A 17,568-nucleotide genomic window follows, 5' to 3' on the forward strand; every position below is an offset into this window, starting at 1 on the left:
TAATGTTCCTATTTCTTCTTCCCTATTTTTTAGAGTTATTACAGACCACTAACTTTCAGCCTTCTGATTTAATTTGATTTATATCTTGAAACCATGACGTGGTATAGCCGATGATAACGTAAGCATGGCAAGTATTTTGGAAAATACAGAGGGCAGGGTTTTAGAAACGAAAACTTTACTCTCCAAAGCTTTAAAAATAAATTGGGCATTAAATGCGAAAAATAAAAGACGTACAAGCTGGCAGCAAGCCTGGCAGTCCCCATAGAGCTGTGTGAGGAAAGGTCTGGTCATTAAAGGGTGCGAAGACCCCTGACAAATGGAGCAGGTCACAGAGAGTGGGACGTGCCAGCTCTCTCTCTCCCCCTCTCTCCCACACACACACACACACAAAATTATGTGTGCATTAAACACGATCACAGAGACACTTATTATTATTCTGCAGTATATTGTATTTCCCTCTACTCAGGCGTGTGGGCTTGGATGCCCGTTTTTCACTCCGTGCACAAGAGCAAAATTATTGGTAAGCAAGGAATTAGTCTGTACAAATCGATACCCACAATGAATATGTCAGTCAACATGGACCTGCAGCGGCCATCATCTTATCTGCCTCGTCCTGGCAGCAGAGTTAGTCCAGGTTCAGTTACTGTATATTCCAGGTTAACTGGTCATATTAAACATTACAGTTCTCATATTGTAGACTGCTTTATTTGTAGTATTTGCTATTCAGTTATATCAGAAAACTATCTGTTAGCCTGATGAACCGGAAATTAGTCAGGCCTCTTTTCCAACATCTCATCTCTTTGAAGATGCTTATTGATCGGACAGGCCCTGGACCAATCAGGTCAGATTTCTGACTTCAAACTGTGCAAAATAAAACTCTCCCAAGAGTCTCTCTTATGCACAAACACACACACACACACACACACACTCACACACACAGCAGAATCAATACACTTGTTATCTGATCCCAATTGGGTATGAATAGCAAATCAGCACATTAATGAGCTCAGAGTAAAAATGATTTCCTTGTGATCAATAAAGCAAATAATACATTTGAATATGAATAGTTTTTAAAAAGCATACATTAAGGAGTCATTCACTGGTTGATTGATTATCTGATATCTCAACAGGGACAATGCTAGAAAGATACACAGAAAACACACACACACAATCAGTGATGTTTAGGTTCACACAGACGTCCTTGCTCACAGGATGGTAATTTTAGAGTTTCTCAGTTAGGAGCAAATCCTGTTAAGAGAAGTAGCTGGAGCTGCAACAGATTAACAACAGCTTCAACAACTGACCTATTAAAGAGATGAAGAGAAAATAGGAAAGGCATGATAAAAAGAAGAGCAAGGAAGAAATTAAATGAAGGCTGTAACAAAGACATGCAGAGGAGAGAATGGCTGAGATGATCTGAACTGAAAATGGGAATAAAAGAAACACTTGAAAGTGATCAGACGTGACAAATATGAAAAACAAAAACCTTACTTTCTCTGCCCACAGTTTCCTATGTCAGAAATATGGAAATGTAAAACAAGAAGGGAGATGGGATTGTCATGAGACCTGTATGATGAGGGTTCCATAAAGGACAGATAAAAATAGGGCAGTGAATCAGAAGCCTTTACACAGTGTGAGGGTCAGGTTTCAACTGTGTAGTAAAATATTGCCGAGCTGTTTCACTTCACCGATGAAGCTGAGAAACTGTTTGACCACTGTGTGCGAGTTATTTTAATGTAAAAGCCGCCAATACAGCAGGAAAATTTGATGTAATCTGAAGTCTTTAAAATCTTTATAGACACGAGACAAAATTCAATTTGAATTGAATAAAACACAAAAATATTTGTTTTGGCTTTAGTACATAACTGCAGTTGACAGGGGGTAATAACGATCAATAAAAATTAAGAGACTTTCCATCAAACGCTACATAAAATGTGGACCTTTTCTGTAACCTTGTTGCTATCCACCCACTACAAAGGAATCCCTAACGTGTATAAAGAGGTTGGAGGCGGGAAAGAAGGAAGATGTTAGTGCTGACACAAAAAAAGGCAAGAAGCTTACAGGGGGGTTGTTTGGATTTTAAATGGCTCTGCATTAAGGAAAACCTGCTAAAATACTGCAAACCCACTGCAGCATGTGTGAGCAAGTGCAGCACAGCAGTTCAGTGCATGTGCATGTGAGTGGCTGCAGGTGCAGCTCGGACGACCACGAGGTAATTACTGAAATGAATGAGAGGATCTGTGAGAAATCTAGTTTGAGATGGTTCCACTTGCTCCCTGTTGAAGTAGATCACAGATTTTCCTGTGGGACAATAAGTGCTGTATTCATCCCGTAATCCAACCAAGGCCACGCTTCCTGCTACTCCATGATGTCAGTGCCACGCTGAATTACATAAGAACCACAGTACATCCCCTGTAGTAGCAGCTTCAGTGGTACAGCCCTGACACCAGAGCGAAGTGAGGGAATGGACGCGTCTACTCTGCGAGGGGGTGTCTTGCTTCTTTGCCATGATGTTAGTGTAGTAAAGGAGATGAATGGGATTATGGTTTGGCCCCTGCTGGGGGACCTGTCTATGTGACGTCCCGCCAGGATGGACCAGATTACCCCCACACCCTGATTTGAATGTCAAATCCTCACACCACTTCACATGCACGAGCACGCGCACAGTGGAGGAAACAAACACATAAGGCTTATGGGCTACATGCAATAGAGTGTAAAGCATAAAGTAGAACAGGCACACTGGTCTTAATTTAGAGAGGTTTTCCAATTCTACAGTAACTAATTATTCATATTACTGATTACAATATAGGCTTTTTCCATTTAGAAAAATCTGTGTAAAAACTGGAAAGAATGTCGTGTGGTTTAAAGCCACATTTACGGAGCCCCAATGTGCTGTCTACACATTTATGTGCCACCACTGTATGACATTAACTTTTTATCTTTCTCTCCCATAGTTGTGTTTCTCCCTCTGTCTGTCCCTTTCTGCAGGTGTCCCCGGCTTTGGAGCTGTGCGTCAACCACTGCTCCTACCAACCTGCCTGATGTTTTGTTGTTGCCCCTTTCTTTTCTCTCCCCACACCAACCGGTCAAGACAGATGGCCGCCCACCCTGAGCCTGGTGCTGCTGGGAGTTTTGTCAGTTAAAAGGGGGTTTTTCCTCTTCACTGTTGCCTAGGGTGCCCTGAAATGACTTTGTAGTGAATTAAAGTTAAAAAATAAAGTTAAAGTTAAATAATGACCAGTTTAAATGAAAACATTCTGAACAACAATAATGGGTACAAACTCCAGTGTTGGGAACCAAAGGCAGGGGTGTGTGTGTGTGTGTGTGTACCAGCTAAGTGACCCAGCTCTAGTGTGAAACCTACTGAAGCAGATTTAATGTCACTGTCTCTTCTGCACAAGTCAGGGTCAACACTCACAGCTAGTCAGCACATGCTTTCATCTCAGGAGTTAAGAGCAGAACACACAGCAAATCTGACAGGAATGGAAAGCTCTCATGGTAATTGGGGGCTTGGATAAAAAAAAAAAAAATGAGCTTGCGTACAAGCAAATATTACCACTGTTAATAAAACAAGATCTCTTTTTAAAGTCAAGATACTAATTTCAGATAAATTACAGTTAAACAAAACATTCGTGCATTGTATTTGATGAGCACTTTGAACAAGTGAACATTTCAATAATATTTCAGTCAACTCCCTTCTCCTGAAGGAATCATTTCCACTTTCTCCCCGTTTACTTGTTTCAACAACTCTGTATGACTCAAAAATCAAACATCAACATTAGCTGCCCCAGGCACCGAGGCCTTCTCCTAGTGAAGGAAACATGGACCAAGCTTGTTTAGAAAAAACAGGTACAATAACCAAACACTGTAGAGAGTTTCATATGGGACAAGGTCTTTAACATTTCGAATTTGTGTTTTTCTATATTTTCTAAATGTCCCTGAAAAAAACCCTCAGAAAAATGTTTGTTCCTAATGTGAACTACTGATCTGAAAGAGCAACTCAGGAGAATACCCTGACCTGATTCTCTAAACACTTGCCTCTCCACTCTCTAAGCCTTCAATCTAAGCCATGATAGAAACTGATTGAATAACATTTATCAGCATGACCGGATGGAGACAAATAGAAGTATAGATTTACCTCACTCGACCAGCAGAAACATTACACCTTCAATAGATAATTAACGGGAACAGTATAAAAGGAGACAGAATGAAGAAGTAGAAGAGTTGTCGATCAAAACGAAGCTCTCCTGTCCAGGACAACTGGGCTCACTTCAGAGTGTAAACCGATGAGAAAAACTAATTTACTGATAAGTTAATCAGTCACCAAAGAACATTTCAGCATCTCCCACCTCTACAAGCCTTTTTGTCTTGTAGAAATAGGAAAATAAAAACGTGAGAGCAAACAGTCGCTAATAATGCAGTATATCCTTCAGATGGAGGATGCCCTATTGGGGACAGATCTGCAAGTGTGTGTGTGTGTGTGTGTGTGCACCCCCCCTGCAGCAGTGTGCAATCGATGCCTCCTGCACATTAACAACTGGCCCCCATATAGCTTTTTGAACATGATTAATTTATTAACCACCTCTCTCCCTGTCCTACTTCCTCTTGACAGAAATACAGCGCGTTACACCCTTCACAGCCTTAACACACAGAAACACCGAAGCAGCAGCAACAAATATTCAACAACAGAGCAACTCTTTTTGTCAAGGCTGTGTTCACAATGACCTGCTGCTGCGTGAAAAATGTATGCATCCACAGTGCATTTCAGTTTTTTTGTTTTTTTTTAAATTAATATCATCATGCAGCCTACTTCACGGTCAACATCTGGTAGAGACAGATGATAGCAGCCCAGTTATTTTGCTGAATTTTTTGTTTTTTGTTTTTTCCTCCATCAGCTTATCATTATCACTTTAAAACTGCAATCAAATCAACATTTCAAGATGCATATGTTAACCAGGCAAACCAATATTCCTTCACTGCTGCTCTGAGAAATTTATGATCACAGTTAGATGCAACATAAAGTTGGCTTTTTAAAGGATTAATCTGGCGATTCTGGTGCACTGATGTGTTTAGTAAGTAAAAAAAATAAAAATAATTAGGTTTAGGGTTCACAGATGTTTTAGTGAGTGAACGCAATTTCCTGTTGCTTTTAGTACCAAAAGTAGTGAAAATTAGTGCCCTTGACCACATCCAACAGTCTGACACTGGATGTGGCCGTGTGTGTGCGTGTGTGTGTGTGATCAGAGGTCAAAGGTACAGCACTGCGCCCTCCGTTTCCTTCTGTAGTCCTATTATTGATTAAAATTAAGGCACATTTCCAAGTCTCGCGCTGACAATGCCCACACACTCACACACGCAAAACATCTACATCCCTCCTTGTTTTTCAGTGTTTACATGCAACATCCAGGAAGCCCGTACAGAGGTGAAACAAACGTCCCACTCCCGTCTCTGTGCAAACCCTAGGAGCTTTGCCCTGGCAAAAAATTCAAAACATATAGACCAGCCACACAGGCTGCACTGTTACAGTCCGTCATGAATACAGGGCCTGTGTGCTGCTGAGAGAGGAGAGGGCCACTGTGACCACGCAAACACAAAAATATGCATTTATACATTAAACATTGGCGCTAGTATTTCACACTCTCTCCAGTACACATGCATACACAGAGAAGCTAATTGATTATTTTACAAAAAAAAAAAAATAAAAATCAGCTTGATGCTGGTTATGTAAGAGCCCTGAGGACTAAAATAAAACTGCTGTGAACAGTAAGAGGAGAGATGGGGGGGAAAAAGGAGGTGCATTTTTGAGAAAAGGGAGGGGAGATGACACAGCAAGAGATTTCATTTCCACAATACAGTATCTTTAGTTGATATAGCGATGCTTGGTGTGTGCATAAGTAAATTCTTTCTTTCTTCTGCTTGTATTTTTCTGTAAATATGTCTAAAACACGCATTTAACCATTTTCCCTCCATTTCTAATTGTGTACATTAGTTGAAGGAACAAGCGTAAATTCTTTATGGTTGCCCGTAATAAGTCTGTTTTCAATGCTTTGATAACAGGTGATTATCCCAGCAGAACCCTGAGGTCTGGGAGTATGTTTGATTTCCCTTAAGGTTTCCTCCGCTTTTTGCATGTGCATGTACAAACAACAGTGCAGTGCCTTCCTAACTCTGTCAGCATTTGAGTCTCCCTGCTGCAGCTCTGGCAGCGATTGGTTTTCCCTGCCGACACAGTCAGGTGCTGTTGAGAATGTGACTAAACAGGAAGTAACGTGGGAAAGTCCAGGAGGGGGGCGGGGGATGGGTCGGGAGTGAAGCAGAAACAGAGAGTTCAAGCATTAGGAGATGATGAAATCGCAAAATGACAAAATTATGTTCTAGATGACAGACAAGTGAAAAGGAAGACAGGAGGAAATGGAGGGAGGTTGGGTTTTTGCAAGTGGAGATGAGCGGAGAGCAGGAGTGAGGGACTTGGAAAGGGAAATGTAGGCCACGTGGAAAATCCAGCTGCAATGATTTAACTCTGGGACCAACCAATAGCTTGCATGTCTTTCTCTCCTCTCTTAACATTTACATTCATGTCCTTCACTCTCTGACAATCGGTTAAGTCGCTTTGTCTTCCAGTCTCCCACATCTCTTCCTTCTCTGAGACGACACATCTCCACCTCTATATTTTAGCTCCTTGATTTGTCCTTGATTTCCTCCGGTGTCAATGATTCGCTGTCCAACAATAAGCCACATAAGTGAATAACACTTTGCCTGCCCTGTAATTTCCAGAATCTGAGGTTTATTTTAGCCTCTAATGGGGTTAGATTAGTCCAGAAATGGTGACATTTCTTAGGCAGAGCTACAAAGACAGGGAACATGACAGAGGCAGAGTTACAGATGGCCTATTCAAAGCAGGAACAGATACACTTTATTAGGATTCACGAGGTGGTTGGATGAGCACAGGCGTCCTTTGTGTGTCCACGGCATGTGACGAATCAGAGATGCAGGTACGCACACTAAAACACAGATCTGGAGAGACAGGAAGAGTTGGCCTGCCACTTCCTGTAGTCCATGAAAATGTGAGAGGTCAGCAAACGCTAAACTTTAAACACCACTTCCTGACATTTGGACATCCTCTGTCTCATTCTAGGTCACTGACCTCTGCATGTGTGAATGTTGTATTATTATAATCATCGTCATCACCATCAGAAATAGACATATAAAACAGAACGAGATACTTCACTAAAAACAAGACAAGTTGCTGTAGATGTGTTTTATGCTCTCTCCATTTTATATCCTTTGAAATTGCAATATTCTTGGGTTCTAGACTATTAGTGGTTCAAACTAGACCATATGAGCCCCATAACTACCCATTCAGACATATAGCTGCAAGACCAAAAATGGCTGGCAGGTGTGAATTTTGATCATGCAATCTCATACAGGGTGACATTCAACACAAAGACAAGCATGTGAGATTATTTTCTGAGCCTCAACCAGAGGTTACATGGCCCTGACCAGTACAAGTGCGCTCTTCTGTGCATATGGTGAAGTGAAATAGGAATAATGAGGTAGCAGCTTATGCTAAGAGGGGTGTGTAGTTCAAATCTCAGCCAGATCATGGCAACCTTTCATGACTCTCTTATAGCCTAATTTGACACAGTGACCACTGTATCAGACAAAAATAGCGTATAGTCTGGACCTGGCATTAGTAAGACAAAACAAGCTGAGTGTGTCGCCTTGGGCTTTTAGAAATTGTGATTCCCAGCTTTACAACAGTTTTACGGTTTTAAATACAGCCTTCACCAGCCAGTTCTCTGAGAGCAGGGGCGGCCGTAGCTTACGGGGTAGAAAAGTCGGCCACGAAGCACAGGGGTCAGTGATACCATCCCTCCTGGCTACACGTGGAAGGCGTCCTAAAAGGTGTCCCTGGTGTCCACTACTTACTTGTAAGCTGCTTTGGATGAAAGCATCTGCTAAATGACTAATTGTAAATGTTTTAAATTGAGAGCAAATCTGCTATATTACCTAAACAAATACCCCAACGTGGATTTCATTTTAAAAACCCAGTTGTATCCGTCAGTGTCAGCACTGATGTGTCCGTGTAAGTTCATTATTGTCCGTGCCGATTTACATACAGACCCCGTGTGTGTGTTTGTGTCTTTGAGACATTAAAACAGGACAGTAAAACATTAATCCTGATGAGCAGAAAACCCACAGAGAAAGTTTTGTTATAAGCACACACACACGCTCGACTTTAGGACTGAGGTGCCACAAGCTGGCACCGCCAATACACAATACAAAGAGAACATTGTTCTGCCGTCTTGAGAAAAAGATATGTGACAATGCTAACCCTGCTAATTACATAACGCACACACACACTAAAAAAAGACCACACACAAACATTAAACACTGAAAATAGACAGCTCTATTTACCCCAACTTATGGTATTTTGCCCAAACTCTAAATAAAGACCAAAATCAAACTGAAGTTGGTTTTCATTTTAAAAAAATGTTAATGCTAAAAAAAAAATAAATAAAAATAATCTCATAATCAAACTTTTTTCTGTCAGTTCACACATACACATATTTCCTAGTGTTTAAATTTGTCAAGAGCAAAGTGCTGACTGTGTTTCCGGAGCATTTTGTTCTTCTAAACAACCAATTGTTCGGTTTCCTTCCATGTGTTCTGCGTTATATTTGGCTCTAAACGAATATTTAGAGAATTTTTAAAAGGCAATTTAATGAACGTGGTGCACTGTTATGGTGCCCTTAACCTTACATAAAACGTTGTTGTGCTTGCCTAATTATGATTACTAAAGGAAAACCAATGGCAAAGCATAAGAAATATATAGTGTGTTGGTGGCGTAATCACTGGAAGAATAGTGTTACTGTCAGTCTGCCTAAAACCATGTGGTTTTCCACTGACTCAGACTGTGTGTGTGTTTTCTGAGTCAGATCCCAGTGTTTTTCCAAATATGACCCTGTCGCTATTGCTTTGGATATCCTGTCATTGTTACACAGCAGTTACAGTTACAGTTGTCACACATGAACACACGATACACAAAACGCAGACAAACACACACCACCCTTGTAAATGATTTAAGCTGCGTCCGGCGTCTGGCCTCCAGTATCGGTCAAGTGATGCTGCGAGTTGGGCAAGTGCAAATGTGCCGAGTTCAAATTTCTACTGCTGTTCTTCTTGACCGCTGCTACAACTGACTCAAGCACAGCTGACAGAATAATGTAAACTCACACACATTTACATACACTATAATGGTTTATGGGGTCAGGTTTATTGCAGCATATGTAAAATCGCTGCAATCTAGATGACCGTAGAAGGGAGATAAAGAAAGCGTGACGGGGGAAAACCTAATATCATGCAAGACAAGCAAGACAGCAGGCGCACTATTGTCTCTACAAGTCTTCAAAGAGCAAAACATGATTAGACAGGGACATACAGCGCTAGTCCCACTGTGGTGGAGCGACTCCAGAGGACACAGGCCTTGCTCTGATAGGGTTACAGCCTCATTATAGCGCTGACAAAGGAGAGCGAGCACAGAGGACACAAATCCACAACCTGAAGTGTTACAGGGCCAGAAAACAGACACTATAATCTAGGGAGGAGAAGTCTCTGACGAATCCTTCAACTGGAATAGATTCAAACAAAAAAAAAAAAAAAAAGACATATCTAAAAACATATCTACTGACCTCCCCAATATCTCTTATTCTGGTATCTTAATAACCGAGAACAGATCCTGAAAGAAAAACTATGATCAACTTGTAGGTTCCACAGTCTTCTCCTTAACAACTTGCTTTGGTAGTTAAATATGTCACATCGCAACATTATCGTAATACAGTTTATTTCCATAGGATTGTCGTTTTGAGGAAATGGGGTTGGTTTTAGAGAGAATAGAGCCCGCGAGGCCCTGTTTTTGTTGACCCTGTGTATAAATAAAGCAGCACTGGTTTCAGTATATCGTATGCACCTGCCAAATCCAGGGCCAGCAGTGTGGTTGCTGCCTACAATTTGAGTTGATGAGTTGTTGAGCTCAAGCGATGATGAGTTTGGGACTTTCTGGCCAGTAAGTGTTGACATTATTAATAGTACAAAAGGCCCAGGTGGCCAGTGTCCAGCTCTGCTTCCTTTTAATTACTTCTCTCGTGGGAAACACCAGCTCTGATGCCTTATTTATTCGTCAAAGTAAAGCGATTCTGCTAACAGATGAAATTGAACTGCGACTACGACCGACAAATGGCCCTTTAATGGAGAGCAATCATTTGCTCCAGCCTGAGAAATGGACAGCGGTTCATCCCCGTGTGCTGGAGTGAACTCAAGTCTGAATTTACAGTGCTCCACTGTCCACGTGAGACAGAAACAGAGCCAGAGAGATTTAAAGGAGGTCCTACTACCTACCGAGGACCTCGAAAACCTTGTCCAGCTTCACCATTTAGATTTATTTCGAAATGAAACTATTAATAGCAAACACACCGATACAAGTCTCGGCTTGAGTTAGGCCTTTAAAAAAAAAAAAAAAAAAAAGAGAGACTAATTTCTGGGCTAAAACACTTGACTAATGTGTTACGCAGAAGAAACACAGAAGAGATCTGAATGCTTTGGGGGAGATGTGTCCAACACATTGCTGACAGTATTCAGAGCCACGTGTTTTGTTTTTGTTTTTTTAACTTTCCTACAACAGAAAGCCTATTCCAGGGACTGCAAATCACAAGAGCTCGGGGCAAAGCGTTGCTACAGCAAAGATGCTGCAAACTCACTGAACCATCTCCCAGAGGCCTTCTCCCTCTGTTGTAGGACCGGTTGGCCGTGCAAACACTTGACATAAGAGGAATAAAGAATTCCTGATGTGAGCCTCCTCGTGTCTCATGCTCTCTTTGTCTGCTCGTCTCTCTCTCTCACACGTACACATAGGCAAACATTACACACATGCCCTGTCCCAAACCCCAAGGAGTTAAGTTTCATTATAATAATCAATAATTAAAAGCAACCTCCTTTCATCAGTCCCAGCATCACAGATGTGACCCAAGCCTATTGGCTGCCTACTCCCCCATCCATGCTCCCCACACCCAATCCCACTCCATCAATTTCAGTGGAGGCATTCATTTTTAATGCGCCCGTGTCACTTTAACATTATAAAATGTCATAATATTAGTGGTATCAAAGGCAGGGGTAAAATAAACTGGAGACACACCGAGAAAGAGACCAGCAGACAATTCTGTTTCCGCCGGTTTGTTTTGTCATCCTGAAAAAGGGGCTTAAACCCCTCTCAAACACAAACTCAACCTTTACACACGATTTGCTGAGCAGCAGCTTTGATATTTACAGGACAAACAACCACGGGGCGAAACTTGGGGCACAGGTGACGAAAGCGCCTTAACACTGGTGGACAAAACTGCTTCCTCTGGTGTCTCAAGCCACACAAGTGATTACAGGGGAGTCGGGGCCATGCAATTTGCCCCCCTACCCAGGGCAATCCAGAGGGAGGCCAACAATGTGGCAGAGCTGCGGGGACCGGCTTTGTTTATCCCAAGTATCAACAATGAAGGAATCCAGATTATGAAACTGGCAGACTGGGCTGGCTGGCTGCCCCCAAGATCAACTTACACTTCCAAACTCACACTGTGTCCTGTGATCCACTGACAAAACACGGAACCAGTCCTTTAAATGATCCAGGAAGGACACGTGAAGTGTGTCAAAAGCAAAATCCCCAAAGAAACAGGTGAAAGCCGCGTGATGTTGATGCGTTAGTAAATGCAGCGTATAAATCCTAATAATGTTTCTGACAAAGTGCAGGATATTGTCGCGGGTTGTGGACACTGAGAACCACTTCGCCCCCATTTCCCTTTACCTTTATATCGCTCCAGGACATCTTCGTACGCCTGGGCGTACGCCTTTTCCTGGGAATGGTTGGTCGGGAGCAGACCCGGCACGAACCCCGCCATGGTGACTCTGCAGCCGGCTTGAGAGCGGTGAGCGGTCGGCCTGCAGACTACCGCAGTGTCCCGCTGTTGTCTTGCGGGTTAAAGCTTCCCTCTCTGCGGCTCGGCGTCCACGTCCAACACCACCCACTGGGAAAGAAGTGAAGTTGACGCGTTGGCGCACAAAAAAAGCCCCGTAGCTCACTTCGATAATCCTTCGGGATACTTGTACAATAAATACAACAACAAAAAAAAAAAAACAATACACGGGATGTTAAAGACGAGTAAATCTACTTGAATGAAGGCTGAGCGCTATCTATCCATTATGTCCGAATGTGTGAGTGTGCGCGCGGGCTGGCACGGTCGCATCGCTCGGTGTTACGTCTCCCTCCTTAAATATCGACTTCCAGCCGGTGACTGCTGCTGTTTGTGCCTCCTGTGTGTCTGTGTGTGAGGGAGTAACGTTATATTCTACACACCCCAGTTTAGTGTCGGGAGAGAGAGAGAGAGGGGGGGGGGAGTGGTAGTGTGTCAGTTTCCGTCCAGCAAATCGCCGGCGAAACCGTATACGGACTGTCGGGCTAACTATCGGCGTCCTGTGGATCCGAGGCTCCCAGCCCGAGCTCCATGCGTGCTTCCAGCCGTAATGGCCGCTTCTGTCCGAGGCTTTGCGGTCTCTGCCTCTGTTTTAGTGTGTGTGTGTGTGTGTTTCTCTGCCTCTTCTGTTCACATTTCTCGGCGGCTCTTTCTGCAGTGGCTCTCTCCCATCTCTCTCTACCGGCCACGCCAGGAACCTCCGCCACAGGAATTTCAGGAGCCGGTGGGGAAGAGCTAGCTAGCTGGCTGGCTGGCTGGCTGGCTGGCTGGCTTACAGGTGGAAAATGGAGCCGGAGCGCCCCCGGATGGCGGCCACAGCTCGGTGACAGCTAAACTGAAGTCCCGTCCAGGTCAACACAGCGAATATATCGTTTGTTGCTTACTCGTAGCCTGTTAACGGAAGTGATGTCATCCACCTTCATTATTTTATTTTATTTTTTTAATGGGGTCAAAAAGTTCCTAATTGTTTTCTCCTTTGTCTTTTTTGTGTGTCTATATAAAAATGCTGTAGAAATGACATAAGCCTCTTAATCCGGCCATCATCTCATTCAATCCCAACACCGGGAATCCCAGGAAACCCTGAATAAATCCTAAATGGCCGCTGTCATAAAGTGATCTGAGGCCATTCTGACTGTAAGTCTTGCTCTGTCCTACAGGGTAAACACGCATCTTTATGATCCCAGCACGTCGTCATCCTGAGGTCCAAGCCCCTACAGCAGGAGCATTGAAATGGTAAAGATGTTTTTACTTAATCCTATAGAAGCCCATAGAGATGACCTGAAAACAAAGCAGTCAGAGCCATGTAGCCTCATTTCTTTAGCTGAGGAAAAAGAAAAACAATTAGGAAGAGAAGAAAACGTCGAGAGTTAAAGCCGATGTGGATCAGGTGGATGTCAGTAGGTAATTTTGAATACGAAAAAGCTGTGGGCCTACAGCTACTACACTGACTTTGAGATGCTATCACTGTGGGCCAGGGTTTGTTTCCACGTATCAACACGCAGCTGTCGCTTTGTAAGATCACGTTAAAATTATTCTATTAAAACTCAGTTTATACCTATAATATTAGATTTTTCTTGTCACTATTATAATTCAACGATGTTGTTGCATTGTCCTCTTAGTGGTGGTGTTGTACACGCGTGATTTAGGTGAAAAAAAATGTGCATGTGTATATGATGCTTTCGAAGTCGTCAACTGTCTTTTGCTATTAGTTGTGTCACTCCCAGCAATCAGACACATAAACACGTATGGAGAACGTATTCAGCTTCTTTACTTAGGTAAAAGTACGACCAGATTACACTGTGACCAACTCTATTATAGGTAAAAGTCATGCACTAAAATGTTACTGAAGTACAAGTACACAGCAGCAAATACTTTGTCTGGCAAGTAGTGTGAATCTCAAAATGGTTCACAATAGACAAATAAATGCAATTAATAATTATGATAAAAGCTGCAAATCCTCACATTTCAGAAGCTGAAACCACGGAAATCATGACATTTATATTTTAAAACAAATCACCTAAACCCTAATAAAAATATTTGCCATTCATTTTTTGGCAATTAACTAACAAGTTAGTAGACTATAATCTACAGCACCACATTATGTTGTGCTGCTTTGTTTTGTTTGCAAAAAGCCTAAATTGTACGTAGTTGCCAAGACTCTGAGGGAAATTAGTAAAAAAAAATGTTATGAATTCTAGTGAAGTAGAACTATAAAGTAATACAAGAAGAGACTAATCAAGTAAAGTATCTCAAATTTGTACTTAAGTACAGTAATTCAGTAAATGTACTTAGTTACTTTCATTCCCTGCATAGAGCAGATGCTCTCTAATATAATAAGACCACACAAAGAGCACAGTGCAATTATCATATCATGAGTTCAAGGACTGAGAAACCTTTCCTCTTCCTGTTAGTGCTGAAGCTTATTTTTAATGCCCCGTTTGTGTCTCCTCACCCGGCTTCACCCACACATCCAATTAGCCACATGTAGAATCACAAGCAGAATCCCCAACAAACACCTTGAGGATCCAGTTGACATTAGCACACAAAGCGTCCAATGCCAGTACAATTTTCATAACGAAAGCATAGCAGGCCAGTGATGGGATCTGCAACCTCCACACACACACACACACACACACAATATAAACAAGCAGCTTGGTGTGACCCTGACCTCAAGGTCCCTGTAACATTTAATTTCCACTATTCTCAGAAAATGAAACAGAAAAACATCCTGTACAGCATATAAACAAAAATTTTGTGTACAGCCAGTGGCTATATTAGTAAATAAAGCAGGTGGAAATGAGCACAAACTAAATAATTATTTGTCAGACTGTGGTCCAGATCCAAACTGAAATGTAGGCCTAAGCTATTTGGCAACAAACATAAATAAGAAATATATATTCACTTTACTAATTCGCAGGCGAATCTGAAAAGTGAGAAAATAGACTAATGACACTAAACCCCAGTTTCAGAGGCAGGAAACACAGAACTTCACCCGGTAAAATCCTCCTATCAAGCTAGAAGCAGAAGAGTTTGGAGCATAAGTCACTCACTCACTTCACCATCCTTTGTGGACCTGTGACACTGTGCAGACTCGGTAATGTGTCTTTGTTTATATCTCCGCCTAGTGGTGGACTATGGAAATGGCAGTAAGCTTCGGCTAAAACCTTAATTAATTAAAGTTAACTTCTTTAATTTGCTTCTGTTGGTGTTTTTCAATTCATGTTTTATTTTTATTTTTTGCTTACTTCAAATTAGTTTAATGGTAAATATTGAATGGGAAATCAAACGTTTGTGTGTGTGTGTGTGTGTGTGTGTGTGAGAGATTAATGAATACTGACAGTGTGTTGCCTGGTTTGTGTGTGTGTGTGTTGCTGTGGTTGCTGTGTCTCCATGCTGTCATGCAGCTGCACAATGAATGTGAGCCAAAGGGACATACAGTCCTCACCACATCAGCATGAGCAACACCTCCGCAGCCTTGCTCCACTGTGCCTTCGAACCAGGAACTCCCCACAAATCACCCGCCAATATTTCACATCCAGACCTTTCTGTGGTGGACATGGGTGGAAGCCCTTTTCAGCTACAAAGCAGCTGAAACATATCTTAAACATCAAACAATGGGATCTGATTATCCGGGCCTGCATTTTTGTTTGAATTCCAGTCTAATAAAGCAGCTCAGGAGAATGAATCCAATCTACAGTGAGATGTGTGTGTGACTTGGATTAAGGTGTTATTTGGCTGCATAAATCACACTTATTGCCACTTTTTGCTACAGCCTCAGTTTAAGATGCCAACGCAGTGCGGTTAAAAACATGAACTGCAGCCTGAGAATGATACACGTGCAACAGCCAGTGGAATCAAGAATGCAGATAATCAATGTGGCGTTCGCAAGCCAGCAAATCAACATGTACCGTCAACAAGAGAGACAGTACGTCTGTAAGCTCTAACATGAGAATCTGATTAGGAGAACAATGGATCGGGATTTGCGATTAACTTTTGTGGGTTAACCAGATTATTTCCTTTAACTTGAGGTAAATGTCACAGTAAAGTCTTGGGATTTAGATACATTTTCTCTCACAGACTCGCAAGTGAAAACGAATGTAAACAGAGAATCACGGGTTTTTGAAATGTCGTAACTTTATTAGCATCCCTGATGCTGTCTGTCCCTTTCCCTTTCGTTCTGACGGCTATTTTTTCAGCACTTCCCTGTAATGTAATATACCAGTAATATCTTAATCACTCTTTTTCAGAATCAGCTGCAGCCTATTACCTCAAACCCTTTTTCAGTCCTTTCTGTTCGGTTCTATGACCTGCCTCACCCTGATCGTCAGTTAAAAGTAATCTTTCTTTTCCGCTCCTCTCTGAACCTTGGCCTCTTTTGCCTCCTCTCCCTCCATCCCCCCGCATTACCTCCTCCTCCTCTCCTTCTCCAACTTTATTTCTTTCCTCTCCTCATAACCTCTTGTAAACAGACTCAATCATTCACTCCCCTCTCTCTCAGTTTTCCTTTACAAACACCCCTCTCTTTTCTCCCCCTCCAATTTAAAATTCAGACTCTCTCCCTGTTTAACTATTTGTTTTACCCCTCCTTTTATATTCAGTGTCACTCTCTCTCCATTGCTTCGCTTTGCTTTTTATAACCATGGCTACAGAGGAGAACACATCGTCATGGCAACGTTAGAATACCCTGGGCTTCGGGCCGAGGTTTCCTTCAAGCTGCCTGAAGAGAAAGAAATATAGAAGGAAGAGCAGCAGGCAGGATGGCGGACGCCTAGGTTACATGCAGGCACAGACGTCTGGGGTCCTGATGTTCATGTGAATAAATTACCACTGTTGCATACTGGCACACACACACACACACACACTCTCATACTCATAGATATAGTGCATTACTCACACTCCCCTCTATTTCCTCATTTTTGCCTTGTTTGGTTGTGAAAAATATTATCATCATCACTGTAATGAATCTAATATCTAAAGTATCTGCACAAATGCTCCTATTTTGTAGAGTATTATTGTAAAAAAAATTCTAACCAACAACAATAAATACACAGAAATAAAGTTACCCATAACTTTACATTCAACAGCTATGTAAATCACAAAAATACAGATAAAACAATACTGGTTGACACATATACACCTTATAATTTTGGAGTACATTTATGATGTCCAGAAAGGTCCTATGTCCTATTCACAAACACAACTGCAACCATTGCAATTGCAGATAAATGTTTTCCAAACATATTTCTCCTAAACGTATCTTAAATCATAGGTTTAGAATTTGTCAAGCTGGTCTTAATACAGTTTTGAGATGCTTTTACAGACATGACAAAGGCCCTGGATGTTCTAGTTACCATCTTTCAAATATACAGCGTGTGTAAGACAAATGTCTTCCCTTCTGATTCCCCTGTGTTTTCCTGCCAACTTAAGATGGAACGATTCCTTTCAGCAAAACAGAGAGAAGGAAAAGTGTAAGAGATGGACTTGTCTCAGCTTAGTGGGATGGGTAAAGTGAAAGTAAATAAAGTAAAACAAGTAAGTAAAGTAAAAGTAAGTA

The 17,568-nt window shown here is 42.0% G+C and overlaps 1 protein-coding gene across 6 annotated transcripts in view; it reads right to left on the reverse strand.

Annotated features, from left to right (window-relative positions):
* macf1a (microtubule actin crosslinking factor 1a) overlaps nucleotides 1-17,568 on the reverse strand; it is a 194,909-nt gene that overhangs the window by 166,097 nt on the left and 11,244 nt on the right. The window contains exon 1 of one of the 6 annotated variants that reach the window (XM_067478524.1): nucleotides 11,849-12,528. The exons of the other annotated variants lie outside the window; for them this stretch is intronic. Within the exon in view, the coding sequence (XP_067334625.1) occupies nucleotides 11,849-11,942 (94 nt within the window). The 5' untranslated portion in view covers nucleotides 11,943-12,528. Of the gene's footprint in view, nucleotides 1-11,848; nucleotides 12,529-17,568 lie in introns of those variants that run through there. 6 annotated transcript variants of the gene reach the window in all.

The sequence above is a fragment of the Channa argus genome, chromosome 1 (assembly GCF_033026475.1).
Source record: "Channa argus isolate prfri chromosome 1, Channa argus male v1.0, whole genome shotgun sequence".
Classification (NCBI taxonomy): domain Eukaryota; kingdom Metazoa; phylum Chordata; class Actinopteri; order Anabantiformes; family Channidae; genus Channa; species Channa argus.